Source organism: Helianthus annuus, chromosome 9 (assembly GCF_002127325.2).
Source record: "Helianthus annuus cultivar XRQ/B chromosome 9, HanXRQr2.0-SUNRISE, whole genome shotgun sequence".
Classification (NCBI taxonomy): Eukaryota; Viridiplantae; Streptophyta; class Magnoliopsida; order Asterales; family Asteraceae; genus Helianthus; species Helianthus annuus.
The window spans coordinates 112,370,582-112,395,241 of record NC_035441.2 but is presented as its reverse complement, the minus strand read 5'-3'; the positions used below and the strand labels follow the sequence as shown (position 1 = coordinate 112,395,241).

The 24,660-nt window shown below is 36.6% G+C and overlaps 3 protein-coding genes across 3 annotated transcripts; all 3 read right to left on the bottom strand.

Annotated features, from left to right (window-relative positions):
• Positions 1-10,107: 10,107 nt before the first annotated feature.
• LOC110876127 (protein FAR1-RELATED SEQUENCE 5-like) lies at positions 10,108-14,420 on the bottom strand. The gene is made up of 5 exons (XM_035977004.1): positions 14,387-14,420; positions 12,504-13,224; positions 12,110-12,305; positions 10,234-10,463; positions 10,108-10,141 (listed from the first exon to the last, which is right to left on the bottom strand). The coding sequence occupies exons 1-5, from the start codon at positions 14,418-14,420 to the stop codon at positions 10,108-10,110; spliced, it is 1,215 nt and encodes a 404-aa protein (XP_035832897.1).
• Positions 14,421-18,112: 3,692 nt separating this feature from the next.
• LOC110875309 lies at positions 18,113-21,316 on the bottom strand. The gene is made up of 7 exons (XM_022123505.1): positions 21,221-21,316; positions 20,955-21,104; positions 20,801-20,888; positions 20,478-20,745; positions 19,420-20,384; positions 19,065-19,277; positions 18,113-18,309 (listed from the first exon to the last, which is right to left on the bottom strand). Exons 1-7 carry the CDS (start codon positions 21,314-21,316, stop codon positions 18,113-18,115), a joined length of 1,977 nt encoding a protein of 658 aa, XP_021979197.1.
• A 109-nt stretch (positions 21,317-21,425) lies between these two features.
• Positions 21,426-21,866, bottom strand: LOC110875310. The gene has a single exon (XM_022123506.1). It carries the CDS (start codon positions 21,864-21,866, stop codon positions 21,426-21,428), a length of 441 nt encoding a protein of 146 aa, XP_021979198.1.
• Positions 21,867-24,660: the final 2,794 nt, after the last annotated feature.

Genomic DNA, 24,660 nt, shown 5'->3' with positions numbered 1-24,660 from the left:
TAACTGCTGTATTAGTTACTAACCTGCCTGTGTGTGCATTGTGTTAATTTAGGTTAATCGAGGCTAATCAGTAGGCTTATCTATTGCTCGTTAATCTGCAATGTGAGTCATTCTCTTTTTATCAAATATGTTTTACAAAACTCCAAACTATTTTAAGTTATAATTACATGGATTAAGTCTATGTAATCACCAAATTACAGCCGGTATGTGGGGTTTGGTATACATTACTTATTTCCCGTCACACTTGGACAAACGGGTGGCCAAGGGGTGATCTGACCACAGTCACAGACACCATTGGACAAATGGGCTAGCCAATGGATGGTCGAGTGACAAATACTGTGGGTAGTTGGTTTGGTATCAGAAACATTGTAATTCCCCTTAATACTGTAATTTATAACTAACGGGTCGTTTTAGAAAACAAAATGATTCACTCAGTATTTCCCCGCTGACAAAACCTTTTTCAAACATGCTTCAGGCGATCTGTGTGATCCAGGAAAAGTGCAGTAAAGCACTACAAGCTCAGAGAAGTGGCTCATTGTGAATAAATAAATAAAACATGTTTTGGAAAATAATGATTTCTGTGTGAAATCAACTGATTGTAAATTATGGGAATTTATCCCTAAAACTTTGTATATTATATTAAACGAGCATTTTACGGTGAAAAGATCCTGTAATAAAAGACTTCCGCTGCCACATAAATCAGATACCACGGGTACCACTGGACTGCTCGCGGCTCCCGATTCCGTCCAGGTTGGGTCGGGGGTCGTGACAGTAAAGGTGGTATCAGAGCTAATAATTAATAATTAATAATTAAATTGAGCCACTGATCGAGCCACTGATTTAAGCCTATTACGGAATTAAGTATTTGACAAAATACTTAATCCTACTAGTTATCATTCTGTGATTATTTGTTGTATTAACTGATTATTTGTTAGTTACAGTATGGGTAAACAAAAGCTGTCTGCTATCTACCACAAATTAGATATTGTATCTTCTTCTAGAAACCCAGTAAACCTAGAAGAAGGAATCTTTTTCCGCAAGGCAAACTATGAGAATCCTCTTTCCCCAGAGAAAAGGGATTCGATACTTAAAAAGAGTCAGGTGAAAAAGAAACCCCAAACCAAGAGAGTTAGGTTTAACCCAGAAGTCCAAGAGTTGGGTAATAGTACACCTTGGGAAGATAAAATAGACAAGAAATGGGCAAATCTCTATATGCTAGCTACTGTAGCAGAAAATGCCAATCTCTAAATATCCGATAAGTTGGGTCTAGTAAGAGAAATCACAATCCAGTAAATAAATAAAGTCCTAGTGTGTTTATTTATGTTGTCCTTTGTATAAATAAGTATGCAATAAAACTTCAGTGTTTGTTTGTTAAACTTTGTTCCAAAGTTTTAACATTGCATTCTTGTATTTTGCATATATACTATGCAGCATGAATGAGATGTCGGAAGCATTCCAGAATCTCAACTTATATCCAGTGCCTATCGAAGTCTCTTACGACTTTACTGGTTACATTGCTGACATAGAAGAACCTGTGGAATTCAAAGCTCCACCGCTGGAAAAAGCCAAACCTAAAAAGAAAAGAAGATACGTAGGGTGGAGGAAAGTACGCCGTAGGAAACCAGCTACTAGGAGACTTCCTAAAATAGAAAATCCTGTGAGCATGAACAAGGGAAAGGAAATAGAAACTGGAGAAAGTTCGAAACCACCAGAAAAAGAAATAGGAATAGATCTTAAGCAAAAGGAAATAGAGATCGGAGAAAGCTCTTAACATTCCGAGGAAATCACGTTCCAGGACGAAATAGACCGCCTACTGGATAATTGTGATGTTCTAGAGCCTATCAACGATAATCTTTTCTCTTATCCTGCTACAGCCCAATTCCCACTAAACCTAGGACCAGCTATTCCAGACCCACTAGTTCACACCAGACCATTAGGCCAAATGGAGGAATGGTGGACTAATGACTGGCAATTCCAAAATATAGTTAATAGTCCCTATAGTTTTCTCCCACAGTTTGATCCAGAACCTATCCCTAATCCGCCAATGAGCTATGAAAATTTAGCTGAGTTACGTCAGTTTGGTGAAGAACTGATAGGCACCGGGAATAGGATCCGGGAAATGGGGGAGCAGATCTCTTGGAAGTACGACGAGAGGGAGCGTCGTTACTAAAACTGCCAGTGGACCAAAAGATAGGAAGGGCTGGAAAAAGTTTTCTGTATTATAACTAATATAGTAAAACTGATTCTTTAAAATGGGCAATAAAACCTTGTAAAATATGGTGTGTACGGATGCATATACAATATACAAAAAAAAAAAAAACAAAATGAAAGTCGAGAAATCGACAATTTTGGTTATGCTTGTATGTTGTGATAAATTATGTGCTCATCTGTGCTAATTTGGTTATTAAGTTAGACACTAATAAATTCCTACTAATTATCAGATGGAAAACGCTAACAATGAACCAATTAATGAAGTAAATCAATCTGAGAAAGAACCAGAAGATCAATATATCACCCGACAAGATATTGAGCACTTTATCGCCCAAGGAATAGCCCATGCTATTCCAGAAATTGTGGCTGCTGTTCAAAAACCTGCCGAACCACAATTAATTCCTAGTAAACGTATTCCGGAAGATAACGGCAGTAACAGCATAAATGGAGGCGGCAATCATGACGATCATGATCCGCAACAGGCCCCACTCCCTAAGAGAATAAAAGCTGCAACGCCTGGTTGCACTTACAAAGAATTTCTTGCTTGCAAACCCGCAGAATTTGTAGGTAATGAAGGGGCAACTGCAACACTGCGTTGGTTAGAGAAAACCGAGGCAGTAATTGCAATAAGCAAATGTGCCGAAGAGGATCAAGTGATGTATGCATCAAATCTGTTCAAGGAAGGAGCACTAGAATGGTGGAACACGATCCTCCAGGCAAAAGGGAGAAGGATAGCCTATGCTATGAGTTGGGAAGAATTTATGAATCTTGTAGAAAGAAAATTCTGTCCCGAATATGAAAAAGATCAAATGGCAAACAAATTCCTAAGTCACCGCATGACAGGGGTAGATTGCCGGGGCTATACTTCGACATTCTTTGAATACGCAAGGGTGGTGCCAACACTGGCTTCGCCAGAACCGGTACTCATTTCCCGTTACATCTGGGGGTTAATTAGTGAAATCCGAAACATCGTTAAAGCTGCGAGACCTCGTACCATTGACGATGCGGTAGAATTAGCTAACACCCTAACAGATGAATTGGTACGCACAAGAGAGGAAGATCGTAAGAAGGAAATAGCTCAGAAGATTACCCAAGGATTTCGTATGGGTAATATCAAGAAAAGAGGAACAGGGCAATCCTCATCACCTCCTTTATGCAGAAATTGCAAAAAGAAGCATTATGGACAATGCAATATAGTTTGCAATTTTTGCAAGGCAAAAGGACATCGTGAGGAAGACTGCAGGAAGAAAACAAGAATTTGTTATAACTGCAGAGAAAGGGGACATTTTCAATCCGAATGTCCTAAGCTAGCTAAACCAATAGATAACAAATCTAAACCCGCTGAAGGAGCAACCAAGAGAAATGCACGTGCATTCCAGCTGACCACTCAAGAGGCCGAACTCATTCCAGATGTGATAGCCGGTACGTTCCTAGTACATGACGTATTTGCAAAAGTATTATTTGACTCTGGTGCAAACCAAAGTTTTATTAATACTTCATTTTTTCAAGCTCTTAAGTTACCGTTAACCACTCTTAGGCAAATTTTCACAGTTGAAACCGCAGAAGGAAATTCTGTGAAAATAGATAAAGTCTGGCAAGAAGGAAAAATAGAACTATTAGGCCATAAGTTTTCTGCAAATTTGTTACCAATGAATTTAGCCGGATTCGATGTAGTATTAAGAATGGATTGGTTAACAGCCAACCATGCACGAATCCTATGTGACAAAAATGCAATAGAAATTCAAACCCCTTCAGGAGAGGTAATTGTAATTACTGGAGATAAACCCCGAAAGCCATTGAAATTCATATCAGTAATGAAATTGGCTAGTTATTCGAGAAAACAGAAATGGTGTATATGATTTCCGTAATCATTAACACTAAAGATAAGGAATTTCAGGACATCCCCGTAGTCTCAGAATACCCAGATGTTTTCCCAGAAGAATTACCTGGATTACCACCTGATAGAGAAGTAGAGTTTAGAATTCATTTAATTCCAGGTACTGCACCAATAGCTAAAGCACCTTATAGATTAGCACCTACCGAAATGCTAGAATTGAAAAAGCAATTAGATGAATTATTAAGCAAAGGATTCATACAACCGAGTTCATCCCCTTGGGGTGCACCAGTACTATTTGTGAAAAAGAAAGATGGATCGATGAGAATGTGTATCGATTATAGAGAATTGAATAAGGTTACGATTAAGAATCGATACCCACTACCTAGGATTGATGATCTTTTTGATCAATTGCAAGGAGCTAGGTATTTCTCTAAGATAGATTTAAGATCTGGATATCGTCAGTTGAAGGTACAAGAAGAAGACATACCTAAAACTGCCTTCAGAACTAGGTATGGTCATTATGAGTTTACAGTCATGCCCTTTGGATTAACGAATGCCCCAGCAGCATTCATGGACATGATGAATCGCATCTGTAAACCATACTTGGATAAATTTGTGATCGTTTTCATCGACGATATACTTATTTACTCCAAAAGCCAAAAAGAACATTGTGAACACTTACACGTTCTCTTAACTTTGTTAAGAAAAGAAAGGCTTTATGCCAAATTTTCGAAGTGTGAATTTTGGCTACAAGAAGTACAATTCTTAGGTCATGTGGTAAATCATGAAGGTATCCATGTAGATCCTGCTAAGATAGAAGCAATTACAAAGTGGAAAATCCCACAAACAGCTATGGAGATAAGAAGTTTTCTAGGCTTAGCTGGATACTATAGACGATTTATCAAAGATTTTTCTAAGATAGCCGTACCATTAACTAAGTTAACTTGTAAAGCTGCTAAGTTTGAATGGGGACCTAGACAAGAAGAAGCCTTTAAGATTTTAAAGCATAAATTGATGAATGCACCAATCCTAGCTTTACCCGAAGGAACAGAAGACTTTGAAGTATATTGTGATGCTTCAAAATTAGGCTATGGATGTGTGTTAATGCAACGCAAGAAGGTAATTGCGTATGCTTCTAGACAATTGAAAAAGCACGAAGAAAATTATACGACTCATGATCTAGAATTAGGAGCCATAATTTTTGCCCTTAAGATATGGAGACATTATCTGTATGGAAGTAAGTTTACTGTTTATACAGATCATAAGAGTTTAAGATATATATTTGGGCAAAAAGAGTTAAACATGAGGCAAAGAAGATGGATGGAGATGCTAAGCGATTACGACTGTGATATCCAATATCACGAAGGAAAAGCAAATGTAGTTGCAGATGCCTTAAGTCGTAAGTACCATGAGAAACAGAAACAAGTCCGTGCTCTGAGGTTAAATCGACAAGTAGATTTAATGGCACAAATCAAAGAAGTTCAGAAAACAGCAATCAAAGATGATGCTGAAGGAATGAAAGGTTACCTAAAAGAACTAGAACAAGGAAATGATGGAATTTAGAAATTCCATAAGAAACGAATTTGGGTACCTAAGCAAGGAGAGTTAAGAAATAAGATTTTAGAAGAAGCTCATAAATCTAGGTATACCATGCACCCAGGAAATAATAAGATGTACCAAGATTTAAGAAATAATTTCTGGTGGATAGGAATGAAAAAGGATATAGCCGAATACGTATCCAAGTGTTTAACTTGTTCACAAATTAAAGCTGAACACCAGAAACCTTCAGAACTACTACAACAGTTAGAAATGCCTGTATGGAAATGGGAACTCATAACAATGGATTTTGTTACCAAGTTACCCAGAACCAGAAAAGGTAATGATGCGATTTGGGTAATCGTAGACCGATTAACCAAGTCAGCTCATTTCTTACCAATGAAAGAAACCTTTAGCATGGAAAGGTTAGCACAACTGTATGTGGACGAAGTAGTATCCTTACATGGAGTCCCACTCTCCATTGTATCGGATAGAGATAGTCGTTTTACTTCTCATTTCTGGACAAGTTTTCAGAAAGCAATGGGAACTCGACTAAATCTAAGTACTGCTTATCATCCACAAACAGACGGACAGAGTGAAAGGACAATACAAACTCTAGAAGACATGCTCCGAGCATGTGTAATTGACTTTGGTGGTAATTGGGATAGCCATTTGCCATTAATTGAATTCTCCTATAACAATAGTTATCATTCAAGCATCGAAGCTGCACCATTCGAAGCATTGTACGGACGTAAGTGCAGAACTCCAGTATGTTGGGCAGAAATCGGAGAAAGTCAATTATCAGGTCCTGAAATTGTACAAGAAACTACTGACAAGATAACTCAGATCAAGAAAAGACTAAAAACGGCTCGAGATCGTCAGAAGAGCTATGCAGACAATCGTCATAAGCCTTTAGAATTCCAAGTAGGAGATAAAGTACTTTTAAAAGTTTCTCCTTGGAAAGGAGTAGTACGATTCGGAAAGAAAGGAAAGCTAAGTCCAAGGTACGTTGGACCATTCCCCGTGATTCAACGAATAGGACCAGTAGCTTATCGTTTACAACTACCAGAAGAGTTAGCTGGAGTACATGATGTATTTCATGTATCCAATCTCAAGAAATGTTTATCAGACGAATCCCTAGTAGTACCTCTTCAAGATATAGAGGTAAATGAAAAGCTGAAATTCATAGAGAAACCCTTACAAATAGAAGACCGGAAGATCAAGTTTCTCAAGCACAAACGATTAGTGCTAGTAAAAGTCAAATGGGAATCCAAGAGAGGACCAGAATACACTTGGGAACTGGAATCGGAAATGAAGCGAAAGTACCCTCATCTATTCCAGTAAATCTCGAGGACGAGATTTTTCTCAAGGTGGGGAGGATGTAACAACTGCCACTAAAATCAATAGTTAGGACAATAATTAGTCAATAAGAAAACCCTAATTGAGACACCCAAGTAATTTTGCACTAACCCTAAAATTTTCAGAATAATCAGAATCAGGATCAGGGCCCCTAAAACTCAAGGGGGTTAAACCCTAAATGATAATTATCTTCAAAAATTCGTTGTCTAAATATAATTTTCGTTGAACGTCGACTCAGTAAAGCTATACCACGACAAGGCTACTCTAGGCTAGATGTGCACCCCAGGCGAGTCGCGACAGGAGTCACGACTTCTTCCGCGACACGCGGGGGAGTCCAATTTCACCTATAAATACTAGGCCTTGGGACTTGAATTCTGTTGTTCATTCGACGTCCAAATTCTCTGTAACCATCGAGTTATAGCGAATATCGTTTACAACACACACACACTAATCACGAAGTGCTGCCACAATCAGGGTAATAACTCGATCGCTATTACGATTCAACGTCCGATCGATTATAACTATCCAACAATAATCCGGGTGCTGCTCAATTGAGCTTGTACTTTGATTATTCGTCGTGATTTCGACTTGAATATTAGAGTGCTGTTCGAATTCGGACTATTCTCTGTTAATCGTTGTGAATCCGATTGAATTATCGAGTATCGCACTGATTAATCGTTGTGAGGGTTTAATCTCGTGAATTGACGTAACTGCTGTATTAGTTACTAACCTGCCTGTGTGTGCATTGTGTTAATTTAGGTTAATCGAGGCTAATCAGTAGGCTTATCTATTGCTCGTTAATCTGAAATGTGAGTCATTCTCTTTTTATCAAATATGTTTTACAAAACTCCAAACTATTTTAAGTTATAATTACAGGGATTAAGTCTATGTAATCACCAAATTACAGCCGGTATGTGGGGTTTTGTATACATTACTTATTTCCCGTCACACTTGGACAAACGGGTGGCCAAGGAGTGATCTGACCACAGTCACAGACACCATTGGACAAATGGGCTAGCCAATGGATGGTCGAGTGACAAATACTGTGGGTAGTTGGTTTGATATCAGAAACATTCTAATTCCCCTTAATACTGTAATTTATAACTAACGGGTCGTTTTAGAAAACAGAATGATTCACTCAGTATTTCCCCGCTGACAAAACCTTTTTCAAACATGTTTCAGGCGATCTGTGTGATCCAGGAAAAGTGCAGTAAAGCACTACAAGCTCAGAGAAGTGGCTCATTGTGAATAAATAAATAAAACATGTTTTGGAAAATAATGATTTCTGTGTGAAATCAACTGATTGTAAATTATGGGAATTTATCCCTAAAACTTTGTATAATATATTAAACGAGCATTTTACGGTGAAAAGATCCTGTAATAAAAGACTTCCGCTGCCACATAAATCAGATACAACGGGTACCACTGGACTGCTCGCGGCTCCCGATTCCGTCCAGGTTGGGTCGGGGGTCGTGACACTGATGGAATCTATGGAACATAAGCCAAAATAAAAATGATAAAACACATTAACATTTAAAAGGCTGATGGTTTGTCTGGAACAGAGTTAATACTTAAAACACAGTTGAAGGACTGCACTTAAAAGGCTGATGGTTTGTCTGGAACAGAGTTAATACTTAAAACACAGTTGAAAGACTGCACTTTATAGTTTAAACCACACTTAAAACACTTTGTTAACAAAGTAACCAATATGCCAAAACCACGAACAAATCAGAAATCCTATAAAACACAGATGGCTACTAAAACACATTAACATTTAAAAAGGATGCTCGTTTCTCTGGAACAAAGTGAATACTTAAGACACAGTTGAAAACTACACTTTATAGATTAAAACACCTTTAAAACACATTTTTAACAAAGTAAACAATATGCCAAACCCACGAACAAATCGGGAATCCTATAAAACACAGATGGCTTTAAATAAAGAGCTTAACACTAAAACACAAAAGAAACTATTTTCATAAAATGTCGAATACAATAAGTCTTAAAATCACCAAAACCAAATCCAAAACAAACATACGATAAAAAAATAAAACTGAAAAATGAATAGTTCAGCAACATACTTAGAATATTGATAAAAAAGATCCTACTATGCCATGTCCTCATCATCCATATCTGCATCGTTTCCAGATGTGTAAAACACATCATCATCATCGTTCGATCCAGGACCATCACCTTGAACAACCATAGCAGCATCTCCTTCACGAATTGTATCTTCATTACCTCCAGCATTCCGCGAAGAACCTGCCTCAGTCCCAGCCACGGTGTATTTCCAGCACGTTACTCTGTTATGACCGTATTTTTTACATAATGAACATTGACGATGTTTACTTCCAGACTGACTTATGGCTCACTCCTTTTGAGATTTAAGGCGTTTATGAGAACCACAACCCTTGAACCTGGTACCAACTGGAACACGGATAGTGGCCGTGCTCTCTGGAGCAACTCCTAGCAGTTCAGCAAACCGATTACGTCATGTCCTGGGAGGTGCATTTATTTGAGCTTCATCCGCGACTGACATAAACTGCTTGATATGATCACGAAAATCAGACAACTTATCAAATTTTGAAATCAACTTGTTCACGACATACTCAGTTGCGTGACTAATCTCCCGAACACACCGGTTAACCTCATCACTACGATCTGGATCTCCACCATCCGTAAGAATGGACCCGGGGGAACTATTTGGAACAGCCTCACGCGTCCAACGCCTCAATATATATTGTTTCGGAAACTCCCTTATGTCAAGAATCCGTAACACGCAAAAAATGTGACTATACAACAGTCCAAACTGCTCAAACCTGTTGCAGATACACTTAACAGTAACATCCTCCTCGCGTATCATAACCTGTAACATTTAGTATCCATAAAACACAGTTCATATAAAAAATAAATAATAAAAAAAATAAGGAACACATAAAGAAAAACAAACAAAAACCTCGAAGAACGAAGAACATGGCTGATCGAGATCCTTTATAAAAAACTTAATGAAATCACCGACGTGATCTAATCTGACACTCGTACAATGATGGATAGCATGTTGAATCTCGAGTTGAACATCCAAAAATAAAGTTCTAGTATATATCTGAGCTGCTTGCTTCTCGAGAACAAAATCACTCCACTCTCCAGGGTTGGTGTATCGAGTGTCATGATCGTTTTTTCGGTGCTCTTGCCTTTGCGCTTCAATAGCCGTATCAAAGTGGCTAAGAAATTCAACCAACGTGCACTTTGGATTGCTAATTTTGCCAAAAAAGTGATTCTCGCTTTCGGACCTAGATGATGTCCGCATAAGACCAGACATTTCTTCTTCACGATAGTAAGCTGGAATCCATGATTCACGTAGCCCATATATATACGTCAGCCATTCATGGTCGGTTAAACCGAAATCATGAATAATAGCTGCCCATTCAGCCTCAAAAGCTTCGGGCAATAGAGAATCAGTCCAAACAACTGCAGACAATCTTTTCCTGAAATCTGTATTTGAACATAGGGCAGCCCCGACCTAAAGGGCACATTGTATCGTGAATGACAAAAAAAAATTCAAAACACAGTACAAACCACACAAATAAAAAAAATAAAACCCTGCCATATAAAAACCAGACCTTTGTAGTGAGTTTATGTAACAACTGCCACTAAAATCAATAATTAGGACAATAATTAGTCAACAAGAAAACCCTAATTGAGACACCAAGTAATTTTGCACTAACCCTAAAATTTTCAGAATAAACAGAATCAGGATCAGGGCCCCTAAAACTCAAGAGGGATAAACCCTAGTTGGTAATATCTTAACGAATTTTACGTGGGAGCTAAGTTTCAATCGAAACCAACTCAGCTAGCCTATACCCACAGCAAGGCTACTCTAGGCTAGGTGGGTTTCCCAGGCGAGTCGCGACAGAATCACTGTCGTCTTACGCGACACGCGGGGGGGTTAAATTTTCAGTATAAATAGAAGGGGTTGGGACTTGAATTCAGATGTTCATTCGACGTTAAAACTCATAATACACACTGAGTTATTACAGAAACAGTCCAACACACACACACTAATCACAAGGTGCTGCCACAATCAGGGTAATAACTCGATCGCTATTACGATTCAACGTCCGATCGATTATAACTATCCAACGATAGTCCAGGTGCTGCTCAATTGAGCTTGTACTTTGATTATTCGTCGTGATTTCGACTTGAATATTAGAGTGCTGTTCGAATTCGGACTATGCTCTGTTATTCGTTGTGAATCCGATTGAATTATCGAGTATCGCACTGATTAGTCGTTGTGAGAGTTTAATCTCGTGAATTGACGTAACTGATGTATTAGTTACTAACCTGCCTGTGTGTGCATTGTGTTAAATTAGGTTTAATCAAGGCTAATCAGTAGGCTTATATCTTGCTCGTTAATCTGCAATGTGAGTCGTTCTTCTTTTTAAACTGTTTTCTCACAGTTTGTGAGTAAGTATTACAAAACTCCAAGTTATTTTCAAAGGTTATAATTACAGGGATTAAGTCTATGTAATCACCATATTACAGCCGGTATGTGGGGTTTGTATACATTACTTATTTCCGGTCACACTTGGACAAACGGGTGGCCAAGGGGTGATCTGACCACAGTCACAGACACCATTGGACAAATAGGCTAGCCAATGGTTGGTCGAGTGACAAATACTGTGGGTAGTTGGTTTGATATCAGAAACATTGTAATTCCCCTTAATACTGTAATTTATAACTAACGGGTCGTTTTAGAAAACAGAATGATTCACTCAGTATTTCCCCGCTGACAAAACCTTTTTCAAACATGTTTCAGGTGATCTGTGTGATCCAGGAAAAGTGCAGTAAAGCACTACAAGCTCAGAGAAGTGGCTCATTGTGAATAAATAAATAAAACATGTTTTGGAAAATAATGATTTCTGTGTGGAATCAACGTATTGTAAATTATGGGAATTTATCCCTAAAAACTTTGTATAATATATTAAACGAGCATTTTTACGGTGAAAAGATCCTGTAATAAAAGACTTCCGCTGCCGCATAAATCAGATACCACGGGTACCACTGGACTGCTCGCGGCTCCCGATTCCGTCCAGGGTGGGTCGGGGGTCGTGACAGTTTATCCATGATATGCCACATACATAACCGATGCCTCGACTCAGGCCAAACATCAGCCCTAGCCCTTTTCATCGCAGGGTCTTGGTCAGTAACGATTACAGGAGGCGCGTACCCGTATGCGTTCTTGATCGCCCTAAGTAACCAGCTATACGTCTCTGCCATTTCAGAACCGAGAATTGCAGCACCAAGTGTCACGTTCCTATTATGATTATCAATCCCAGTGAAAGGGACAAACATCATGTTATACCTTTAAAAAAACACACAATCAGCGATGACAAAAAAAATCATGATGTATTTATAACACAGTAAGATTTAAAACACATTGAATATGTAAAAAAAATAAACTCATCGTTACTTGTTACGCTTGTAGGTAGCATCAAATTATATAACGTCCCCAAACATATAATAATTTCTCTTCATATCCTCGTCGGCCCAAAAAATGCACTTCAACACACCTTCGTCTGTGGTTTCATATTCACAAGAGAAGTTCGGTAAAAACTCCTTTTTCCTCATCAGTCGCTTGACAAACATTTCCGCATCAAACTCTCTGATAAAAAGATTTAATTCTTTCTTGAAATTTTTAAAATCGACTTTGGTAGCACCGACTTTGTCGAACCCACCATACACTTCCTTCATAATGTTAAATGCACGAACAGGCCCGATGTTGAGATGTGACATCTTGTTTATCATCTCTTCGTGTGCACGATTAATACCCCTGTTTTCCTTGAGAAGATGCAAATCTTCTTCATGCACAAAATCGTGGTTGTGCGCCTCTATAAAATGATACAGCAAATACTTCTTAGCATCGGTAAGTTTTATTCTGATCGCAGCCTGGCATCCGGTCCTTTTGGATGGTACCCTACGTACCCACCTATCAGACTGCTGTTCGACTAAAGTATCGACCGGTCGAAAGTCTTTTTGACCCTCCTTTGAACAGAAAAAGTACTTGTTTATAACAATACCACGGTTCTCGTGCTGTGTGCCCTTCCTTACAGTCCAACCTCCCGCTTCTGCGTAAGTTTTATAAAAGTTATACGCGTCATCAACTGTGTCGAATAACATTCCCTCTGCTGGCGTCAACGAAGAGGGTGAATCCGGAATATATCTCTTCGTTCCAGTGTTTGGAGAAACTTGTTCAACACCACGTAATTGGTAATTAGGTGCATCTACAACACATGACAAAAAATGGGTATAAAACACATTACTAACCAAACATAATGCAATTTAAAAAACAGCGATTCAATGATACAAGGTGAACCTATAAAAAAACATTTACTTCAAACTCAACAACTGTTGAAAACACATCACATATAACAAACTGATGTTTTCTCATAAATAGTTTAAATAAACGGAACAAAAACCTGCAACTATGGAATTTAAAACACACCATTCAAATATGTAATAAAGGGGTGACCTTCGGACTAGAAACCATCAGCCAACTCATGTGAAACAATGAACAAAAACAACCTGAACATGTATGACTGTTAAAACACAACACCAATAACATGATGATGGTTTGGCACAACCTCAGCATCTGTTGAAACACATAATTGGTAAAACACATTACAGTTAAAACACATCATTCAATAAGAAACTACAATAGAACACATAACTATTAAAACACATTACTTTTAAAACACAACATCCAATATGAAACATTAAAAAAAAACTGACTTCAGCCTCACTCATGTGAAACAATGAACAGAAACAACCTGAACATGTATGACTGTTAAAACACAACACCAATAACATGATGATGGTTTGGCACAACCTCAGCATCTGTTGAAACACATAATTGGTAAAAAACATTACATTTAAAACACATCATTCAATAAGAAACTACAAATAGAACACATAACAAGTAAAACACATTACTTTTAAAACAAAACATCCAATTTGGAACATTCAAAAAAAAATTGACTTCAGCCTCAATAATTGTTAAAACACAACACTATTTAAACACACCATTCAGAATGATTTATATAAAACGTTGACTACAACCTCAATATCTGTTACAACAGGTAACTTGTTAAACACAATACGGTTAAAACACAAACAACCTGAATCTGTATGACTGTTAAAACACAGCACCAATAACAAGCGTGATGGTTTTGCTCGTAAAAAACAACTGTGGATTTTAACAATGTGACCTCTGCTGTTAAAAACACAGCATCAAGATTAGAAAAACATCTGCAATCTTATATACTCACTAAACACTAAACCTCAACAACTCTGCTGTTAAAACACAACATCAAGAACAATCTAACTATTTTGAATAAAGGTTATAATAAAACAAGACAAAAGGCTAAAAAAAGTAACTGTAATTACCATCTCCACCATCAGCAAGGGTGTTCGAAGCCATGATTTTTCAGACTTAAAAAATATAGAATAAGAACTATGCTGGTGAATAATAGAATGATCGAATTATAATATATAGATGTGTGTTTCGTGTTCGTGGAATTTGGAATAGATTTGGATTCAAAAAAAACTACAATCCCGAATATCCTGCATACAAATCAGTTACAAATTCGAACATGCAAAAATAAAGAAATTGAGATAATTACCAAAAATAAAAAAAAATATATGCAATTACATGTTTGCCCTTCTAGTTAAAATACATCCATGCCACATGTCACTATACTATTGCTTCCTAGACTTTCTAGGAAAATAGGACTTTCCACACAACTCCTACTCTCTCTCTCTCTCTATATATATATATATATATATATATACATCAGGGCCGGCCCATTAGTGTATCAAACCCAAACTAGGGCTTTGGGCCTCCAAGTTTTGGGGGCCTCTGCTTGAAAAATATTTTATGTATATAGTATGTATAATTATAATATATTGATTAACTTCACATATATGGTTGTTGTAGTCTAGCGGTGTAGAATAATATCCGCAAGCAGTCGGTCTTGGTTCGAAACCCAGCACACATTCAAATTTATGTTTTCTTCATCTTTTCTAAATTGGAGAGTCCCTAGGTCGAAATAAATCCAGTGTCGGCTCCTTTGGTTTTTAGGCATTTGTAATTTATATACCTATACCGAATGTTGTTTTGTTTTGTTTTATTTTGTTTTATTCTTTCGGCTTATCAAAATAGTTGGGTAAGTTGTAACTTGCCTTCATGGTCACAACCAAATATTCATATTCGAATTGGAGATTGGTTCCCTTAAAACTACATGAGCCATTTTAACCAAACAATTTTAACAATTTCGTTTCCCCCCACTAAAAAGAGTTCAAGATTGGTCTTTATTAACTTGTTATCGTCTCATTAAGCGGTCAATCTGGTAATATTAATAAGTTATATTATGATGGTGAGTAAAATAATATATTGTACAAGGGCTCCAATTTTAAAATTCTCTTTGGACCTCTAAACATGTTAAGCCGGCTCTGATATATATATATATATATATATATATATATATATATATATATATATATATATATATATATATATATATATATATAGGGAGGGGCTCATGCGAGAACCACCCTTATTGTGAGAACCGCAAGAACCAATGTGAACACAACCTAAAATAGCTAAAAAAACCTAACCCCCCACCCCCCACCCCTAAAACCTACCCCCCCCCCCCAAGCTAAATGCTAAAAACTAAAACCCCCAAAAAACCTAAAAAAAAAACCTAACCCCTCCCCCCCCCCAAAAAAAAAAACCTAACCCCCTCCCCCCCCCCAAAAAAAAACCTAAACCCCCCTCCCCCAAAAACCTAACCCCCCTCCCCCCCCCCCCCAAGCTAAAATGCTAAAAACTAAACCCCCAAAAAACCTAAAAAAATCTAAAAAAAACCTAAAAAAATAAAAAAAAAATCTAAAACTTTTTTTTAATATTTTTTATGCTCAAATCGCTACTTTTAGTGGCCAAAATTTTTTTTTTTATTTTTTAAAATTTTTTTTGACTTCGAAAAGTAGCGATTTTTATATAAAAAATATTAAAAAAAAATTGTGTGATTTTTAGCTATTTTTAGGCATTTTTGGTTGTGTTCACATTGGTTCTCGCAATAAGAGGTGGTTCTCGCATGATCTTCTTCCTATATATATATATATATATATATATATATATATAGGTAAAGTGTAAAATACAATATCCCTTAACGTACATTACGTACAATATAGTGAAATCGCATGTGATAATTTTGATGAAATCGCATGTTGGTTTTTTGTAACAATAATTTTAATGAAATCGCATGTTGGTTTTTTGTAACAATTTCGCATGTGTTAATTTTGATGAAATCGCATGTTAAAAAACCAACATGCGAAATTGTTACAAAAAATCAATATGCGATTTCAATGTGGGATGAAGATCTGACGGTTGAGATAATGGCGTACATAATGTACGATAAGGGCATTTGTACGTTAACCTAACCCTATATATATATATATATATATATACGTATATATAGGGGAAGGTTCAAATGAAAACCATAAGTTATTGTGAAAACTCGAAAACTAATTAAAAAAGCCAAAAAAAACATACCAAAAATTTTTATTTTTATTTTTTATTTTTTTGCATACCAATTTTCGCCATTTTTTATATATAAAAATAATTTTCAAATAAAAAAATTTGCAATGCACATATGTATGTGTACTACACATGTGTATTATTACACATGTTTACTACAATTTTTTTTATTTTTTGAAAAAAAAAATTATATAAAAAAACCTGCGATTTTTATAAAAAATTGAAAAAAAAATTGGTGTGTTTTTTAGGCTATTTTTAGTTAGTTTTCGAGTTTTCATAATAAAAGTGGTTTTCATTTGAATCATCCCCTATATATATATATATATATATATATATTAAATCATCAAACAAAACAAAAATTTTAATAATTGTAACACTTTGATAGTTTCATAAATGTAATCTACGCCACACAGTGTGGAATCTCGTCTCGTGCCACTTCTCCCTATGGCGTCCTGAACACCGTTGTCCGATTGGTTAGGGGGCTAAGGAGGGTTTCGTCAGAGGCATAACGAGCACTATAGAGGGATGATTACACCAATTAGATCCCTTTTTTATTTAATTTCTTTTTTATATATAGTTAAAAAGGGTTTTAAAGGGGGCTTTATTACACACTGTACAAGTTAACAATAAAACCTCTCGTTTACGTAACACAGGCGTAACACTAATGTGACGTTACAAAGCCTCTAAACACTTATCCCACATATTCCATCTCACACAATGCAACCTTAAAAATTATCACTGTTTTTCTTTGTTGTTACTTTCGTTGTAAGTCCCAAAACAATATGCTTAGTGTTGACTAAATAACAATTTTTATTATGTAGATTGTAGATTATATATATTGACATGCGTGCCCAAAACAATTATTATTCAAACTTTGTCCACAACCGGAGACGTATATGCATCCAAATGCTTGAGAGTATCGACGTTTGTAAGCATCCGCTAAAACCAATAAAATGTACAGAACTTTTATCCTCCATCGAGATTTTTAATCATTGAAACTATGTAAAAATCATATAATTTTACCTTGACTCCTTAGTGGGTGCGAGTTTTTAGGGCCGGGGTAGAGTAATGCGTACGGCTGTTTAAATCGGTTGATGCTCCATACTCGTTCGATGACGCTTACTCAAAAAATGTCCAGAGTTTACTTGTTCAATTCAGCTCGATTGAAAAAAAAACATACTCGGTTCGGATTGGTATGGTTTGTAAACGAACACGGTTCGATTTGGCTCGGTTAGCTCGATCTATATTTTAATACTAGTAGGGTGCCCGCGAGATGCGGTGGGGGCGACACTTTGGATTGCGGCACTCGTTGCTGGTAGTTTTCTTATTTGTATATGATAACATTATTGTGGTGGATATATGTGATAAGTGTTATACATGTTTAGTAATTGTTAAATTTAGAATTTAAATTAGCAAGTACTTCAAGAAACAATTGGTGTAATAAAGTAAACCACGAATAAGAAAAAACAAGTCTTAAACATAATTAAAAGTTATATAAAGTACCACACAAATAAGGAAAGATAAGTCTTAAACATAAAGGGTCAAGTACTTTGCATCATGAGGTTGAAAATTTATTAATCATACGGCTTAAACATCTCAAGGATCTCATCCATATTGTCAGACGACAATTTCTCATCATCGAGATCAACGTCCTCCGGAATTTCTTGTATCTCTCCCTGTTTGATTGTTACATCTTTTTGAGGTTGATTTTCTTCTTCGATATCCTCTTTAACTAATAAATCAGTAGTAGCTGCCGTAGCAGTTTGGGGAACTGAAAGAAATGATAACTATTTTAGCTACATATATGTTATATCATGTTAAAGTTATATATAAGATCTGATAGATAGGTAGACACCTGGCACATCTTTCATTTTGCTATCTGTCTTATCCATATCAAATTCTTAATTAATCTGCAAGGGAAAAATAAATAAGTGAGTAAAAAAGACAAAAGTGTGTAATATAATGACATCATATATAAACTATATGTAGAATGTAATTACGTAAACCACCAAATGCATAAAAAATCATCACATTCTCACTCACAAGTATTTCATTCGTCATGTAACACCTCTCGATAGACAACATTTGAGGTGTATACACCGTCTCGTCTGAAGTCTTTGGCAGGATGTACTAATACCTTTGTATTAGCACGTGATATCCCTCTTGATAAAGCGACATAAAGTTGTCCATGCAAAAATACTGAATCCGGAAGATAAACACCAACATGCGGAATTGTTTGACCTTGAGCTTTGTTGATTGTCATGGAAAAGCTAAGTCGAATGGGGAATTGTTTTCTTTTTAGCTTGAACGGGAACATGTCGTCTTCAGAAAGAGACAAAGGGATTCTAGGCAAAAATACTATTTTTCCGGCATGTTGCCCGACAGCTATCTCGGCATCAATAACATTGCGCTAGAAGCCTTTACATATCAATCTAGTGCCGTTACATAGACCATGTGATGGATCGATATTCCGCAACAATATTATAGGGCAACTGATTTTTAAACGAAGTCTATGAGGCGGCAAACCACTAACAGTTAGTGAGTTTAAGAACTCGACCGGATAGAAGTTGTGGCGATTGTCTTCGACTTCATTGAAACTATAGTAAACCATTTCATCCCCTTGAAACATGTCAATCATTTGATCATTGATCTCATCAACACTGTCATTTTTAGTGGACAATATTGCTCTAGAGATTATATAATTAGAAGAATATACATTGCTTTGAATTGACGGAAAGACTGCATTGATCAATTCTTTTATAGAGTTTTTTGGATTACTGAAAGGAATTGTCATGTCGTCTGGTATGCGGATATAGCTTCCTTCGATCGATTCTTCAGACCCATCACCGACTCTTAAAAGAAAATCAGAAAATCAGAATACCATGGATCTTTAGCGCTCTCATGTTTATCGTCAACCGCATCTTTTTAGTCAAATACCAAATAGGCGACATCCGCAGGCTAGAGTCTACAATTTGTGCTCTAGTTCTACGTTTAATAACCGGCAACACTTGTCTAAAATCTCCCCCCATAACCATTATCTTTCCACCAAATGGGAGCCTAACACCTATAATGTCTTGCAATGTTCGATCAACTGCCTCTATCGCCTGACGTTTTGCCATCGATGCCTCATCCCATATAATTAACTTGGAGGACCTAATTAGTGCAGCTACCCTACTTTGTTTTTTTATGTTGCACATCGAATTGTTATTAACACAAATGGGAATCTTGAATCTCGAGTGAGCCGTTCTCCCACCTGGCATATTATTAGTTGTGGCACCTGATGAAGCTGTCGCAAGAGCAATAAGACCACGTGAACGTACTTGAGGAAGCAAAGCTTTGTACAAAAATGTTTTTCCCATTCCACCCGGGCCATCTATAAAGAACACACCTGGACGATCATTATCCACATGTGACATAATCTCATCAAACACTCTTTTTTGGTCTGAATTAAGTTCATCTATGGCAGATAAGTGTTCAGGTTCCACAACTATCCCATACTCCTCTTGCACCTCACGATGAACTGGAAATTGTAAGTTGTGTTCTGTTATTTTTGGAAGATCTTTAAAATCATCAATATCTTTACACATGGACTGTAGGATTACCCAGATGTCAATAAGAACCATATTTTGAACGCGTTCTGAACTTTCAAATTGTAACCAGTGGTCTTGAGATAGTGCATCAAAGTGATCATTCCACAGCTTACGAATATCACCAGGTTCGCAAAAAATCATTATTGTTGCAAATAACCTTCTAAGAGCTTTGGGAAATTGGAATAGAGACGCTTCTGTGAGACATTGCGATAGACTATTATCATTCTCTATCAAGCCTACCTCAAGAGCTGTTTTTCTAAATGGCGTGTACTTAATTCCATTAACCATGCAAAGATCTTAAAAGGAAGTAGGTCCTCTGACATTACACAGGAGTAGGCGTAAGTAGTACCTTTCCCCTTCGGCTGGATTGGCATTAACAATATGACCTCTTTGTGGCCTAGTAGCACGAGGACACCAACGACGTGAGGATGCGTTCCATGTGAAGTGTTTCGGGAAATCCTTATACAAATATTGCCTTGCCGGTTCATTCCCATGGTTATACTCAAAAAATGCAGTCAGCATGGTTCTTTTATCTCTTTCCCTATCAACAATTGCTAACATAGAATCATCTTCTCTAAATCTAACCATCTGCTTATTCGGGAGATGAAGTTGTAAGGCTAAAACAGCAAGATAGATATGAGAAAGAGGGAAAGAAAAAATACGGCACATAACCTCCTGGGGGGGATACATAGCGTGCATCCTGAAATCTCTTTATCTCATTAATAATAACATCTGGTGCGTCTGGATCAACATGAATAACCTGTTTGTCATGTCCTTTGTATACATAATTGAACAAATATTTAATAGATTTTATACTCGAGCAAACCTCGACATTCATGTGGCAATTATACATCATTAAAAGCCTTGGGTTATAAGGGACAACCCATCTGTTATCAAGAGTTTGTCCTCGTACGTCCACCGTTATTCCAGTGTCTCTCCTTCGGTATAATGGATATGCATCTTCTCCTTGTGTTGTCTACTCATTAAACTGTCTAGGATAATGAAAGCGACATACCTTTGGATCACCTGCATACAAGGACTCTCTGTCCGTAAATTTCCGCATGGACCATGAATCATGTGCCTGACAACAACCTCATGTAGTTGTGGATGTCGTTCTTTGTCAGGAATTTCAGCACAAACAACCTTATCATAATGGTCTGGATTATTAATTTTGTATGGCGGGTGCATGATAAGGAGGAAATGTGCATGCGGCAAACCATTTGAAACTCAATGACATAAACGTATGCCAAAACCTCTCCAAGTAAATGTTTCTTGAAGAGCTGCTCTTTAAGATCCTCTAATTTAGCACGAATATTCGTGAAACAAGATCTGGACGATCTTGTGCGGTTTGACCAGGTTTCAAATTATCACATATCTCAGGCCATTGAGGATTACACGTCATCGTAAGGTATAAATCAGGTTTGCCATCATCTTGCACTAAAGTCATAGCATCTAGAAATCGTCGACGCATGTCGCGAGGCCCTCCAATGAATGACACAGGCAATACAATACGTTGACCGACTCTGCTAGGACGCACCTCACCTGCATGGACGCAATCCACAAGACCTTGATATAATTTAGCTCGTATCTTAATTTGGTTTCGTTCACAAAATTGCAAACGTGATGTCTCAAGCTTTATATAGACATCTACAACAAATTGCTGTAGCAATCTACCGCCAAGCAAAAACACGTTCTCCGTACTGCGAATTTGAAACTTGTAACAGTAGTATTCTCGCATAGCTACAGTTGTCCTACTATGTATTTATAGTAGGAATATAGAGGTAAATTAGGGTTATTTTGAAATCTGGCACCCTTTTGTTTAGGAAGTTAGTTGCATCTATTTAATTTTGAATCTACCAATCTTTAAAAAAAACCAAACGTGCATAAAATAATAATAATAATTGTGTCTAGTTAAAATGTTTGTTTTCAATTGTGAAATAATAATAATAATTGTATCTAGTTAAAATGTTTGTTTTCAACTGTGAAATAATAATTATATGTATTGTTACTTTGAACAAAATAATTATATATACTTTGATTTGTTAAAAATTCATATTAACGGTTTTCGTCTCGCAGATTTATGAAGTGCCGTGGTGCCGATTTATCATCTTGGAGTTGATGTATCTAGTTAAAATGTTTGTTTTCAACTGTGAAATAATAATTATATGTATTGTTACTTTGAACAAAATAATTATATATACTTTGATTTGTTAAAAATTCATATTAACGGTTTTCGTCTTGCAGATTTATGAAGTACCGCGGTGCCGATTTATCATCCTGGAGTTGAGCTGAACTTGTTATATAGAATAGATTTTAATTTGATTATCATGTACCAGAAAACTTGGAGGACTATTGCGGCTGGTAACTTTGTGTCTCGTGTCAATATTGTGGCTTGTAACTTTTCAATATTGCGGCTAGTAAAATTAGGGAATATTTTATAGTGTATTAATGCCGTTCAAAACAAAAAACTTGTACAGAGTCACTTAAACATTCAATATTGCAGCTAGTAAAATTAGGGAATATTTTAGTTTATTAATGCCGTTCAAAACCAAAAACTTGTACAGAGTCAGTTTGTTAATGCACGGTAGCTAGGTAATGGTCAAAGCGGGCTTGGGTAAAAAACAAATGTTGGCTTTAATCAATTGTACATTTACGCATCGGCTATTTGTACTTTATGAACGCAAATCGAAACTAAAAAAGACAACTATCGAAACGTTTAAAAAAATGTGCCGATCGTCATGGTACCTTCGGATTTTTTTAAAACTTTACAGGTTGTAAGATATCGCAGGAATACGTTAAAGAATTAAAGAGTGGGGGGGGGTGTAACTAATTACCCATAATTATGTTAAATGTCAAGGATTTAAATGTAATAGATTGAGGGACTAAAAAATAATTATGGTTTAAAAGACCACTTTACCCTCATTTTAGGGGTTTATTTATAAATAAGGGGAAAAAAGTTCTTAACTTTTGGGAATCCTTCCCTCCTGCATTATATAATAGTATAGATATATAATTTTTAATAAAATGACTAGAAGCCCACATATAATGTTTGGTCCAAGATTCAAATATGGCCCCTTTAAGCAATGTTTTAAAAACCGGTAAATACCGGCCGATTATACCGGTATTACCGTTTCCATATGTAAATCCGGTACGGAACACCCCGGTAAATAAGTGAAACGGTATAAGGTTTGTACCGGCGGTAAAATCCGGTATACCGGTTTGAAACGTAATACCGGTACCGGCACATGGTTATTTTAGTTTGAGTTGATACTTATTTTCAATATATATCTTACTTATCTTATGTAATTTTTATATATTATGATTATTTGTAACTAAAAGTTCTTATTTAATATTGTATGAAACGAAAATAGTTGATGTATTCAACACTCAAATGACTTAAACATATCGTACACTTTCATTTAAAAGAGCTTGTTGAAAAATTGAATGATTTTCGATTATCTTTTGGATTATTTTTATTATGGATTTACTTTTAGATCATCTTTTAATACGTAATCATTTATTTTTGGATTAACTTTTGAGTTGATGTTGTAATTTATGAAATTATAGAGTTAGTTAGTCAACCCGGTTGAACCGCTCGTTACAACCTGGTTCAACCGGTTGAACCATATTTTAGCCTAATCCGGTTTGATCTAAAAACCGGTTTTTAAAACGTTGCCTTGAAGTAATTAAAATTGAAGTCCAATGCCGATAGTCCATTGTCCAATATTCCAATGTCCATTGAGTAAGTGAATCAAAATGTCAAATACTGAAATATGAAGTGTTGCTCGATACTCATGTCTCAACCCGCCATTCGATTCAGAAGTACATATCCTAATCAAAACCCTATTCGATTTCTCCATTGCTGTAAGTCCCGAAAATCCGGATCAAACAACGATATCAAACAATCACCAAGGATGGGCGGAATCCAAGCTAGATGATCTTCAAGAAATCAAGAACAAGAAGAAGAAAAATGAAAGATTTTGTTGATTCAAATGATTAATCTTGCATACAATATGATTGTCTAATATAAGATTCTAAAACAATGAGAACCAACCACAATGCTCCTAACAACATTTTCTATTTATAGTAAGGGATATGGTGCACTCCCCCTAAACCCTAGGCCCATATTCTCCAAAGCTCACTCAAATACCCACCTTCTTTAATCATGGTCCATTATCCTACTAATCCATAAACCTATAGGTCCTAACAATCTTCCCCTAGGTTTACTGGATTAGTTGCTAAAACAGTTTAAAGGACCACCATGCAACGGAGCCGGATCAGCAAACAAACTATTTCTGATCACGTGTCTGCTAATCAGATGGATTGTTCTTCAGTCACGATCACAGCTTTGGCCATTTTGGGGTCATTTGCTCAGAACTTGAAGGTCTTGAGAATTTTCTTTGCAATCTTGCGGGCAACTGGAATTATCTCCTCCTTATCAGTTGGCGGCCTGATGACAGTCTTGATCATTCGCTTAGTATGAGGATCACGAACACCATGATCCTTGCTTGAGATTTGAGCCTGCAAGGATG